This window comes from Stenella coeruleoalba (genome assembly GCF_951394435.1).
Source record: "Stenella coeruleoalba genome assembly, chromosome: 7".
Taxonomy (NCBI): Eukaryota; Metazoa; Chordata; class Mammalia; order Artiodactyla; family Delphinidae; genus Stenella; species Stenella coeruleoalba.
This window is the reverse complement of record NC_137153.1, coordinates 73,032,383-73,045,377: the sequence shown is the minus strand read 5'-3', so window position 1 is coordinate 73,045,377 and position 12,995 is coordinate 73,032,383. Positions and strand designations below refer to the sequence as shown.

At 42.7% G+C, this 12,995-nt stretch overlaps 1 protein-coding gene across 7 annotated transcripts in view; it reads right to left on the bottom strand.

The window, feature by feature from the left end:
• Positions 1-12,995, bottom strand: part of TJP2 (tight junction protein 2) — a 134,144-nt gene that overhangs the window by 46,119 nt on the left and 75,030 nt on the right. For 2 of the 7 annotated variants that reach the window (XM_079925677.1, XM_079925681.1), the window contains exon 1: positions 7,052-7,532. The exons of 4 other annotated variants lie outside the window; for them this stretch is intronic. In XM_079925677.1, coding sequence (XP_079781803.1) covers positions 7,052-7,123 — 72 coding nt within the window. In that variant the 5' untranslated portion in view covers positions 7,124-7,532. Of the gene's footprint in view, positions 1-7,051; positions 7,533-12,995 lie in introns of those variants that run through there. One more of the 7 variants, XM_079925679.1, reaches the window with a different exon arrangement.

The window sequence follows — 12,995 nt, the reverse complement described above, 5'->3', positions numbered from 1 at the left end:
GAAGATCCCACATGCCATGGAGCAACTAAGCCCGTGTGCCACAACTACTGAAGCCCGCGCACCCAGAGCCCATGCTCCACAACAAGAGAAGCCACCACAATGAGAAGCCCGCACACCGCAACGAACAGTAGCCCCTACTCGCCACAACTAGAGAAAGTCTGCATGCAGCAATGAAGACCCAACACAGCCAAAAATAAATAAATAAATTTATTTTTTTAAAAAATGACCAAGCAAATCTAAAGAAAAAATTCTAGAAATAAAAAAATATAATAAAATTAACACATTTTTGACGGGAGACATATTATGGCCACAGGAGTTAGTTTCTGCAAAAATCCCCCAGTCAATAATGTATTAAATTTAAAAAATGGATTAAACCACATATGACACATGGTTGAAGGCAATAATGAATTAGAAGAAAGATGTGAAGAAATTACCCAGAATACAGCACAAAGCATTAAAAAAATGGGACACCTGAAAGAAATTAAGAGTGAGAAAGCTGTACAATGTTTCTAAGATTTCCTGAAGGAGATGATAAGAGAGTGTGGGAGAGATGCAATACTCAAAGTCACAACAGCTCTACAGGACTTGATGATTTTTCAGGTTCAAGAAGGCTTATACATCACAAGCAGGGTAAATTCAAAAAGAAAGAAAACCACTTTGAAATTCATGGTAATCTTACTGTAGAAAAAGATACAGAGATGAGAGCATATAGGTAGAAGAGGTTACAAAAGAGCAAAGAGAATAAGAGCCGACTTTGAAACAGCAATAATGAAAGACTGAACTCGGTAGAACAGTATCTTTAAAACAGTATCTGTTGATTTAGGGGCAGAAAGACATATTTTTTTAAAACAAAAATTGGGAAAGGTTATCACAAGCAATAAAAGAACTTCCAAAGGATAAATTTAAGAAAGGAATAATCCCAGCAGGAAGACCTAAGATGCAAGAAGGAATGTAAGCCTGGACATATATTGGCTGTATGCAACTAATCAATATAATAACGTGTGATTTGTGAGAGTTAAACAAATAAGACAGAAGTAGAACACTGGGCAACATAGCATGTAAATCCAGAAGACTTAAACATGATTTAATTATTCTAAATATTTTATTCAAGAGTAGAGCTAAACTGTAGATTAATTTTGAATTTCACTGGGTAAAACCCACATGTTAAATTTTCTGGCATATATAAGTTCCAAGATAGCAGAGAGGAAAATAAAATGAAAACAAAGCAAAACAAAAGTCAATCCAAAAGCAGGCAGAAGAGACAAAATGGGAAATTTAGAAAAAGCAGGGCAAATACAAAACAAACTGTGACTGCAGAAATGAATATAGAAGAATATAGAAGAGTAATCACAATAAATATAAAGACAGATGGTCAAGATGGACTAAAAACAAGTAGATCCTGCTACATTTTTTTTAAACAGAGAATATCTAAAACATAAGGACACAAAGGAAAGGAATCTAATTATATGAATAAAAAGCCTTGCTGTACTTATTATATACAAATAATCTAAGAAAAACTATTTCCTTTACATTAAAATTTAAAAAAAAATCAACTGTGCCATTCCTGCACTGCTACTAACGACAGAGAAAAGAATCAAAACATGTCCAGATAATGTGCCCCTGTTTTACCCAGTTAACAAACTCTTAGGCTTGGGGGGGAAAGACGTTTAGCACAAAAGGCAATTCTAATAACTGATATATTGGAGCAGGTAATTTATCCTTTGATAGAACGGGATTAGGAAAAGGCAATTTTGTTTGTATGTAGAGAAGAAAGATGAGCCAGCCACTCTTGAGTAGCTATAACTGATTACTCAAATTGAGAGGAATTTATAGTCTTTTAGTTCCCTCCTCCCTCTATGTACTCACTTTAGGGACATTTCCCTGGTTAATACCATCTGGCTCCAAGAACTCTTGAGAGATTTAAAAATGGAATTCAGGGCTTCCCTGGTGGTGCAGTGGTTGAGAGTTCGCCTGCCGATGCAGGGGACACGGGTTCAATCCCTGGTCGGGGAAGATCCCACATGCTATGGAGCAACTAAGCCCGTGCGCCACAGCTACTGAGCCTGCGCTCCAGAGCCCGCGAACTACAACTACTGAGCCCGCGCGCCTAGAACCTGTGCTCCGCAACAATAGAAGCCACCATAATGAGACGCCCGCGCACCGCAACAAAGAGTGGCCCCGCTCACCGCAACTAGAAAAAGCCCATATGAAGACCCAACTCAGCCAAAAAACAAAACAAAACAAAACGTAAATAGGGCTTCCCTGGTAGTGCAGTGGTTGGGAGTCCGCCTGCCAATGCAGGGGTCGCGGGTTCGGGCCCTGGTCGGGGAGGATCCCGCGTGCCGCGCAGCAGCTGGGCCCGGGTGCCACGGCTGCTGAGGCCCACAAGCCTGGAGCCCGTGCTCCACCACAAGAGAGGCCACCGCAATGAGAAGCCTGCGCACCACAATGGGGAGTGGCCCCCGCTTTCCACAACTAGAGAAGGCCCACGCGCAGCCGCGAGGACCCAACACGGCCAAAAATAAATAAATAAAATAAATAAATTTATTTTTTAAAAAAATTGTGACTTAAAAAATACATAAATAAGTAAATTTAAAACAACAAGAAAAGGATTTTTTCTTAAAGGGAAATAGTAAGCAGAAACCCAGCTGTTCAGAACTGAGCATCTCTTTCCATTTCCAAAGAATACCTCCTAACTTCTTGGAACCTTCGGTTTTCAAAGTGGCTTTTGTACAACCAATCCACTATCACCCGGAAGTGACCTTACTAGCATGTATGTTTTCCAAGTTTCTTCTCTGCTCTTCACTATACCTTAAAGCTGACAAATTTCAACAAAGTGAATTACTCTGTAAGTTGTGGTAAAATAAATACAGTTGCCAACTCTTTGAATATAGCTATACTCCCGTATATTAAGAAAAACAGCACACAGTACCCTGCCCCAAAAATGTATTTAAAAGTCATCAGAAAAGAACCAGTACCATGACAATGACCCCTAGGATTGGGCAGTGCTATAGGGTGGAGGGGAGCACAATGTCCAAAAAGAGAGTGATATTTAGATTAAATGAATCAACACAATGAAATACATAGGCACTGAAATACTCATTTAACTTCTGTCCATTTTTAAAGTTTTTTCTTTATGATGCCTGTGTTTTCAATTAGAAAGAGAGTTCGTTGGTTTTTTTTTTTTGTTTTTTTTTTGCTGTACGCGGGCCTCTCACTGTTGTGGCCTCTCCCGTTATGGAGCACAGGCTCTGGACGCGCAGGCCCAGCGGCCATGGCTCACGGGCCCAGCCGCTCCTGGACCGGGGCATGAACCCACGTCCCCTGCATCGGCGGGTGGACTCTCAACCACTGCGCCACCAGGGAAACTCGAGAATTCGTTTTATATTTTCAGGTCTGCCTGCTGTTGGTAGAAGCAGTGGGAATATAAATTGGTATAAACCCTCCAGGGGGCAAATTATTAATATGTCTCAAAATGTAAAATCTACATACCGTTTGATCAATCAATTCCACTTCTAGGAATTTATTCCAGAAATATTTGCACAAGTGCACAAAGATATACATATAAATTTGTTTACAGCTGCTTATAATTTTTAATAGATAATCAGTGAAATGTCCAACAACAGATTGGTTACATATATACATATCTATACTTAAATGTCTATTGAGGGGAAAAATCAAGACACAAAACATCAGTTTGTTTCTGTTTTTTATTTCCCTGATATATTTATTTTTATAAGCATACAGGGAAAAGACTGGAAGAGTAAATACCAAAAAATATTAAATCTCCCCAGGAGTTGTGGTATGGCAGAGAATATTTTTATAAGTTCAGTGCTTTTAGAATAAATGTCAAAAATAAAAACAGCAAACTCTCCATTAAAAGTTTTGGATTTAAAATTTTTTATTTAGCAAAATAAGTGCATTACTACAAAATTTATTTTCAAAATGTTGTCCAAGCACCTGGCTTTTGAAATTCACTGTTCTTCCTTAATAAGATTATACTGTCTTTAAGCATTCCTGTGCTGCCTGCAGTAGTAATTTAAATTCGATTTGGCAGAGAAAGGATGAATCCCTTACCACTACCATGCCAACAGGACTGAATCAAATTTTTAATCAATCAGACCTTGCCAGGTGCCAAAGACTTCACCGACTTGTCATGAAACTGCTCAGATTATAAGAGACTTCTTCTTACCTAGGGTTAATGGGTTGTGACACAAACCACTGACTACTTAAATATAATATTAAAAGAATATATTAAGTGATAAATTTTAAATCTTAAGTTTAAAGGTGAGGAAATTAGAGTAAAATAAATTTTAATAGTGCCTTTGAGAATTAAAAGTACACCATGCTGTATTTAGCCCACAAAGCTGTGACTTTTTACAAAGTCTCAGAGAAAACCCTTCATTCCTTCATTCACTTATTCACTCACTCACTCACTCAAAAATATTTACTGAGTATCCATTATGTGCCAAGTATGTGGTTTGTGGCACCTGGACTACACTGGTAAAAAAAAAACAGCCAAAGCCCACGTAGAGCTTACCAACCACAGGTGTGCCCCGAAAAGCCAATCACTGAAAGTCTGCCTCAACTATATACTATCTTTCCAGAAACACAGACACCCCACACAATCACACATATGCCCCAGAAAATCAGCTCCGGGTACATGGCCGGGGACAGCCTACTGGCGTGCAGCAACTCAGCTGACAGCTGAGATCAGGCCTTTCGAACTGGGCCAATGGGCTTGGGCCCCACCCAACCTGTGCTGGGCTGTGCAGAGATCAGAGAATGGCTGTCAATATTTAGACTGCATGAATGCCGGCAGGGAGCTGCTTAGCCTTTGGAGAGCTTTACAAGCACACACATATCAGAGTAAAGGTACGCGTATTCACAACGCAGTGATTCCTCTCCTGCGCAGAGGCCCGAGAACAATGTGCCAGTATGTGCACATAGATCCACATAGAGAGTATTCACAGCAGCAATGTTTGAACAGCCCAAACCTGGAGACAACCCAAACGGTCTCTCAAGAGCGACAAATAAATTGTGATATACTATTAAAATGCAGTGTCATACTGCAATGAAAATAAACTAGAGCCACACATCTACGACACAGATGCATCTCAAACATCATATGGAGTGAAAAACATCCCAGAAGAATTTAGAGAGTGTGCTATCAGTTTTATATAATTCAAAGAGCAAACACTTTCATAAAAATGTGAATATTCTTAATATAGCCTTGTACACTTAAGAATGAATAAAACGATAAGTTTTATGTTATGCGTTTTCTATTACAATGAAAAAAAACCAAACAAAACCAATCTTTTGTTTAGAGATGTTTGTGTGTATGTATGTGTACGTGACCTGGGGTGAGGCAGAGGAGTGAGAAGGGACCTTGGGTCCATTTTGGTGGAGGGTTCATGGGTATGTGTGATGGGCTCATGGGTATATTTTATAATTATGCTTTATGATTTAGACACGTAATTCTCTGATATGTACCGAACATTTTGTAAGTTAAAAAGCAGAGGGGAGGGCTTCCGTGGTGGCGCAGTGGTTGAGAGCCCGCCTGCCGATGCAGGGGACGCAGGTTCGTGCCCCGGTCCGGGAAGATCCCACATGCCGCGGAGCGGCTGGGCCCATGAGCCATGGCCGCTGAGCCTGCGCGTCCGGAGCCTGTGCTCCGCAACGGGAGAGGCCACAACAGTGAGAGGTCCGCGTGCCCCCGCCCTCCCAAAAAAACAAAACAAAAAGCAGAGGGGAAAGTGGGGCGGGTTCATGAGTGAACAAAGGGTACTCAATGATTCCTGGCCCAAGGACCTCATACCAAATATTTGTTAATGCAGTACAGACTTTGCAAAGCCAAAGAGCAGAAGAAAGTGTGACCGTTTGGACTGGAGGAGGGCAGGGTGGGGATCGTAGCAGTAATTTGAGAGGTGCATGAAGGCAGGCGAGGTGGAGGAGAGGCTAGCTCTGAGGGAGCAGCAGGCTGCAGAAGATGCCAAGTCTCCTTTTCACCCCAAGAGTCAACATTCCAGCAGCAGGAGGACCTCCGCTTCCCCACATCACTTTCACTTTTCCTGTAAGTAGTGTGAATAAACACCCCCACAAAATTGTAATGACTCATTCCTAGACAACACAGGAAGATAAAAGGGGGCCAATTTTTTTCTTTTTTACCATAAATAAAACACTGTGTTAGCAGTAAGGTATTTACATGCAGAATGAGAAAGGGACAAACACAAACAGTTATTCGATCTTTTAAAAAATATTCTCTAGTTGTTATAAAGCTTCTTTCCTTTGAAAAATCTTGGCCAAACAGGTAAATCTCATATTTTACATAAAGAATATGGAAACGTGTTAAAAACCAACCAGAAGGCAAACACCAAAAGTCTTCACTGCCCCAACAGGAAATCTTTAAGCTTTTTGTCTACAAATTGTTGCTTCCCAGTGATGGAGGGTCAGAGCCAAAGCTAAAGATTGATCAACATCTGCCCATAAGGTACATGTTTGATAAAAATCCCACCCACCATAAAAGTAAACACTTACACATGTTATAGTGCTACAGATGTTCAAACTATAAAAGGAAAAACAGAACAAGGGAAAAGCTTTTTTTCTATCATTTAGAATCTGAGATATAAGAGTATTTTTAAAAAGAATAAGAATATACATTTCTGCAGGATAAGGAAGCAAAAAGTTTTTTCCCCAAACAAGAAATTACAATTACCCAAATACAAACAAACATCTAATAGGCAAACTATTAAGTTACCCCCAGGAAGCAACACCACGCTTGCAGATTCCCAACACATGGAAAACAGCAGCCTTTGATTCAGAAACCCCATAAGAGGCTATCAGTTTTGCATACGTCTGCTAAAAATAATACAAGCATTTTAAAAACCCACCAATGACTACAATCTGCATCTCACAATTTGTTACTGAAAGCTGCCAGAAGCACAAATAAAGCAAAGGAAAAAGGAACCACTGTGAGAAGGCTCCCCCCACCCAACTTCCCACAAAAGAAAGGTCAGGAAAGAAAAGGGGGAGAGCTTATAGAGGGACTCACATGGACTTTCAATCTCCCCAACTTTTTAACAGCCTGGATCCACATCCTCTGGAGGACCTGAGTGGTCTTCATGGCCCCTGGAGGTTAAGCAACCAGACCACTGCCTACATCCCAGGCTGCTCACCCATTGCCATCACTCCACGTGGTTACGTAAGGCAGATACAATAGTGGCCCACATTGCCAGCAAATCCTGTTGTCATCTCTCAGTGACACATCCCTACAGCAGGGACGCCAAACGCTTTGAAAAGCACCACTTGTGAGGAGAAAAGAAAGCAGTCTGGATTTGCACCGCTCTTTTAGCTTTCTTTTCCTCCCTCTCTCCTGTGCCAGGGAACCAGAGAACTGGAGTAAATATTCCTTTTAGACATGCAGAATGATTCAATATCCAAGTAGAAATTATTAAGTAAGTAGGGCATTCTAGAGACACGTAGAGAAGTTTTATTTACATAGATACTCCCATACACACACATACGAACACACACACACACACAAGAAAAGCATAAACTGGCTGAACAGCTACTGGTAATGTTTCAGAAGAATGGAATTGCTACTGTTACCTAGAAAATTAAAAGGCATGAAGATAAGAAGTTGCTCATCCTTGGAGATACATAAATCTGTACTTGGGCTGCTGGTGCAGCTCAGAGCCACCGCAGGGACAGAACGCTCACGAAGCAGAGCTTCTTCCTCTCTCTCCCCTTTCTGTAAACTTCGAAGATAAAAGAATAACAAAGCGCCCTGCTATCCATTTCTCTCTCTGTCTTTACCACTTGTGGGGGTGGGGTGGAAAAGCACATTTTGGGTTTCTGAACAGCTGAGGAAGACTGTATGGGATACTGGGGGTTTGAAAGTTGGGCTTGGGATTTTGGAAGCATGGTCTCAGGGAGCTGGGGGTCCTTTTCACTACCACAGTGTATGTGACACCAATGGGCCAGAGCGAGTGAGAGTGAGCCCCCTGACTTATTTAAGGTTGAGATGTGAAATAAATGTGGACCACGAGATGCAGACCATATAGGAAGCAACTTGAAGCAGACGCAAGGACGTGAGTTTTAAAGGCAGACGATCTGGGGGCAATCTCTGTTCCGTCACTTAGCTGTGGGCCTGGGATAATCTGTCTCCTTCACGAAATGGGGATAACACACCTACACCTTGGAGGGCGAATGTCAGCCTGGGATGAGGCAACCTTTCCCTACAAAGTGCACTGCTGAACGGGCACTCGAACACGTTCACGTCCTTCCCTTGGACTCTACAAGAGTAAGTCCTTCAGAAGTGTTGGGACAGCAAAATAGGATAGGAAATGAATGAAAGTTTGTTTCAAATCTTACACTGGGCAGGGCAGGGAGGACAAAGGAGTCCCACTGAAGCAGGACCCTTAGAAGCCGAGGGGATTCTCAGGACGCGACCCCGGCTGACCAGCCAGGACCAGCCCAGGGCCCCAGGCGCAGAGAAGCAAGGACAGAGGGCACAAAGCAGCTCACTCCTTTACTGTGACTGTCCTTAGTAAACACTCCTGCTTCCCCGATGAGGAAATAAACACTTCTTTCCCTTACATTTATGCATATTGCCCAGAACTCATAGGCATCCCACAAGTTACAAATTCCAGATTCTTCTTCTATGATTTCCAAAAGTCACAGTCTCTGCCATCGCTCACTCTTTTTTAAAAATTGTGCTAAAAAAACTGCATAACATAAAATGTATCATCTTAACCATTTCTAAGTGTTCAGTTCAGTAGTGTTAGGTCCGTTCACGTTGCTGTGAATCTCCAGAACTTTCTTGTTGCCAATCTCCAGAACTTTTTCATCTGGCAAAACTGAAACTCTATACCCATTGAACAACTCCTCATTCCTTCTCCTCTCAGCCCCTGGCAACCACTATTCTACTTTCTGTTCCCATGAATTTACTCTGAATATCTCACGTAAGTGAAATCATACAGTATTTGACTTTTTTGGTCTGGTTTATTTCATTTAGCATAATGTCCTCAAGGTTCATCCTTGTAACATGTGTCAGCCTTTCCTTCCTTTTTAAGGCTGAATAATATTCCACTGTATACATATGCCATATTTTATTTATTCATCCACCAATGGACACTTGGGTTCCTCTCACCTCTTGGCTATTGTGAATAATGCTGCTATGAATGGAGGTGTGCACATATACTAATTCTTTACTCATTCATTCAACAAATGTTTACCAAGTACAATATGCCAGACCTTGAGGATCAAATGAAGATGAAACCATATACAGCGCTGCCTTCAGGAAGTCTGACAGCAGCTAGCACCTGACCTACCTGGCTGAGTGGGGAGTGGGAGGTGTTTCTCATGAGCAAGGGACATTGAGATGAGGTCTGTAGAGTGAATACAATTGGGGATGGGGTGGGGTTGTGCAGGACCCAGAGAACAGCACAGGGCAAAGACCCTGAAAAAAGAAAGGCAGGAGGGGCCGCTAGTGAAAAGGCCATCAGAACCCCTGCAGCCTCTTCTGATGAGCAGCTATTCTACCAGTGGCATCAAAAGGACACTTTGTGGTGAACAGCTGCCGCCATGAGAAGATCTCAATAGTTTAGGGATTTACCTTTTCCAAGATTCCTAACTTCCATAGTCACATATTCGAGAAACATCTACCGAGCAACTAGACACCCGCCCTGTGGATAAAAGAAAAATTACCCTACATCATCACCCTCAGGCAGTCACAGTCCAGTGGGGAACTGGGACACGTAAACAGTAATCACAAGTCAATGCAACTACAACAGCAGACGAATATACAAGGCTCATTCATTCAACGAATATTCCCCAAGAACCCAGCACGTGTCAGACACTGCTGTAGATGCTGGGGGGAATACAACCCAGTGTCCTCCCCTCACCGGGAGGATTTTAACGCAGATAACAGACAAGTAAACATATATTATAATCTCCAGTAGCAATAAGTGCCATGGGATGTGACACTGGAAAGAATGAATCATAAGAAAACCTGGACCTCTCTCCAAGGAGAGGGAACAGCAGATGCAAAGGTCATGAGGTGAGAAACAAGCTTATAATCATGAAAGAAAAAAGGCTACATGGGGCTGGAGCAAGGCGACCCCTGAAGTAATGGCAGGTATATACAATGTGAAATTGATGGCATGAATGCGTGTTATTAACCGGGATGGGAGGTCTGCAGTGGATGGAAGTGTGCCCCAGTGGCAGGGGAGGCCCTCCTGCGTTCTACGTGAGCTCAGTGCTGAATGATGACTAACTTGTCGGGTGGGTGGATGACTTGGGGAGGGAACTGCAGAGCAGGAGGGATAATCTGTAAGGTGTGTGTAAGACACTGCAAGCACTCGGTGTGGCTGGGAAGTAAGCTGTTTAATAACACACATGGGATGCTACGTCCTCAGCACGGACAGATGTGTTAAATAACTTAATTACAGCTTGGGAGTCTTAAAACACACAGCCATCCTGGAAACAGGAGACCAGACGGCTATGGGAACTGGAACGGAAGGAAGCCATTAACACTCAGCAGGCACCTCGCCCATGGCTCTCAGTTTGTCACTGATGCCCACAACCCTGTGAGTTAGCTACGACTGTCTCCATTCTACAAACAGGAAAGCTGAAGCCCTAATTCACACAGTTAACGCTGTCAGATACGGATGTGAGGCTGGAGCCCCACCCCAGATTTGATTCCTTTTCTATGTGTAGAATGTGATGTGTGCTTTGCACACACTAAGCCCTTAATAAATGTTATGTGGACACCTCATAAGGAAGGAAATAAAAGGAGAGAGGAAGAAAGCAAGTAAGACATAAGGAGCACAAAGTGAAATCATCAAGGTTCCCAGGAGGCTCTATACAGCAGACATGAAATCTTGGGAGACCACCACCAGGATAAACTGGGCTAATGGTTACCTGCACCAGGATTCCTATGGTGTTTTTGTTTTTTTGTTTTTTTTTGGTACGCGGGCCTCTCACTGGTGTGGCCTCTCCCGTTGCGGAGCACAGGCTCCGGACGAGCAGGCTCAGCGGCCATGGCTCACGGGCCCAGCCGCTCCGCGGCACGTGGGATCTTCCCGGACCGGGGCACGAACCCGCGTCCCCTGCATCGGCAGGCTGACTCTCAACCACTGCACCACCAGGGAAGCCCCCTATGGTGTTTTTATGCTGTGTCCAGTATGTCATTTTAGAAGGCATCTCAAGAGAGAGTATAGACAAACAGCCAGCCAGCCTCAGGATGGGTGGGCAAACCATAGCCCACCTACCTCTAGCTGATCACAGGGCTTTTGTGTTTCACCCTCCCCCCACCCTTCCCCCAGGAAATTGGTCTTATTTTAATGGCGGTGAATTAGTCAAAATTCTCTTCACCAGACCCAGTTGTGAAACACCCGTCAAATAAGTACACAGGAACCCCTTTTCCCTAGAAAAGGCAAAAAACTGCTCTTCCTAAAATGAGTAGTTTTTTAAATTATAAACCAAGTCTTTGGCTTCAAGGCACCTGCCTGTGTCTCTTCAAAACCAAACCCTTCCTGGTAGCAGTAAACTAGTAAGCAGTGAGTTAAACAACCCCTTATGTAATTCTTGGTTTCCAAAAAAAAAAATCTTTCATAGTTTATTCCATAAGTATTTCATGTTCAAATGCGATTACAATGTCACCACTAGCTCCTTACCCTCCCTTCACAACTCACGAAGGTGAGCGCTGACAGGGAACAACTAGTGCGCACGGTGTGCTTATAGCACACAACTCACAGCGGACGCAGCCTGGGTGTGACCAGGGTTAAAGAAAAAAGCTACACACAAGTTTAAAGAGGGATTCTTGATAGTTCAACAGAATTCACAGGATTAGATTCTGGAGTTATTGCTGATGGGTACCAGAGTATCTACCTAAGGTAAAATTTCAGTGCATATTTAAGGAAATAATAGAGAACTGGGAGAGGATGACAGTCAGTATTCCTAGGGATGCAGTCTGCAGTTTTGAAAGCAGCTGTGCTGAAAGGCACAAAGCAATGAACCCAGACTCCCAGGAAGACACTTCCAGCCAAGACTCTGCCCCTCCCAACTGATCCATGACCTTGGGCACCCACTCAATTCCATTGCCACTTGGTGAAAACAAGTATATCATCATCTGTTTCACAGGGTGAAATGAAGCAAACTCCCACAAAAACACTGTAAAATCCAGGCCAGTAAACCTTCAATGGGGAGGTGGGGTTGTCATAAATACCCCTGACAATGGCAGCCACATACATGGTGGGAATAGCCCTGTAGGTCACTGCACATGCCTGGGTCCAAGTTCATCTCTCACACACTCTACAAGCTCTGTGACCTTGAGCAGTTTGCTTGTTGAGGCTCAGTTGCCTCGTCTATAAAATGGGCTCAAAATCCCTACCCTATTATAATTGTTGTGAGGACTGAATGGAGTAATGCTTGTAAAATAGAGCCTTGCCCATTGCCATCACACAATTACCACTCTCCGTAAAGGTCTCCACCATTAGTTCTGCAGCAGCAATGTAAGGTGACCACTCCCAAGTAAGAAACTGTTTTCTTTCTCCCAGAAGAAATCATACTCTCCCAGAGTATGATTAACTACAATAAGAACACATATGGAAACCAAGGGAAATGAAAATATATGTCCACACAAACACCTGTACACAGATGTTCACAGCAGCTACTTATCATAGCCGAAAAGTGGAAACCATTCAAATGTCCATCAAATAATAAATGGGTAAACAAAGTGTGGTATATGCATAGAATCGACTATTATTCAGCCTATTAAGGAAAGAAATACCAATACATGCTCCAACAAGGATAAACCTTGAAAACATTATTAAAGAAGCCAGATGCATAATATTTTGAGAAATCACAAAATATTATGATTGCATTTATGTAAAATGTCCAGAAGAGGCAAATCCATAGAAACCAAACGTAGACTAATGGTTGCCTAGGAACAGGGGGATACGGGGAGAAATGCGGGGTGACTGGCTAAATGC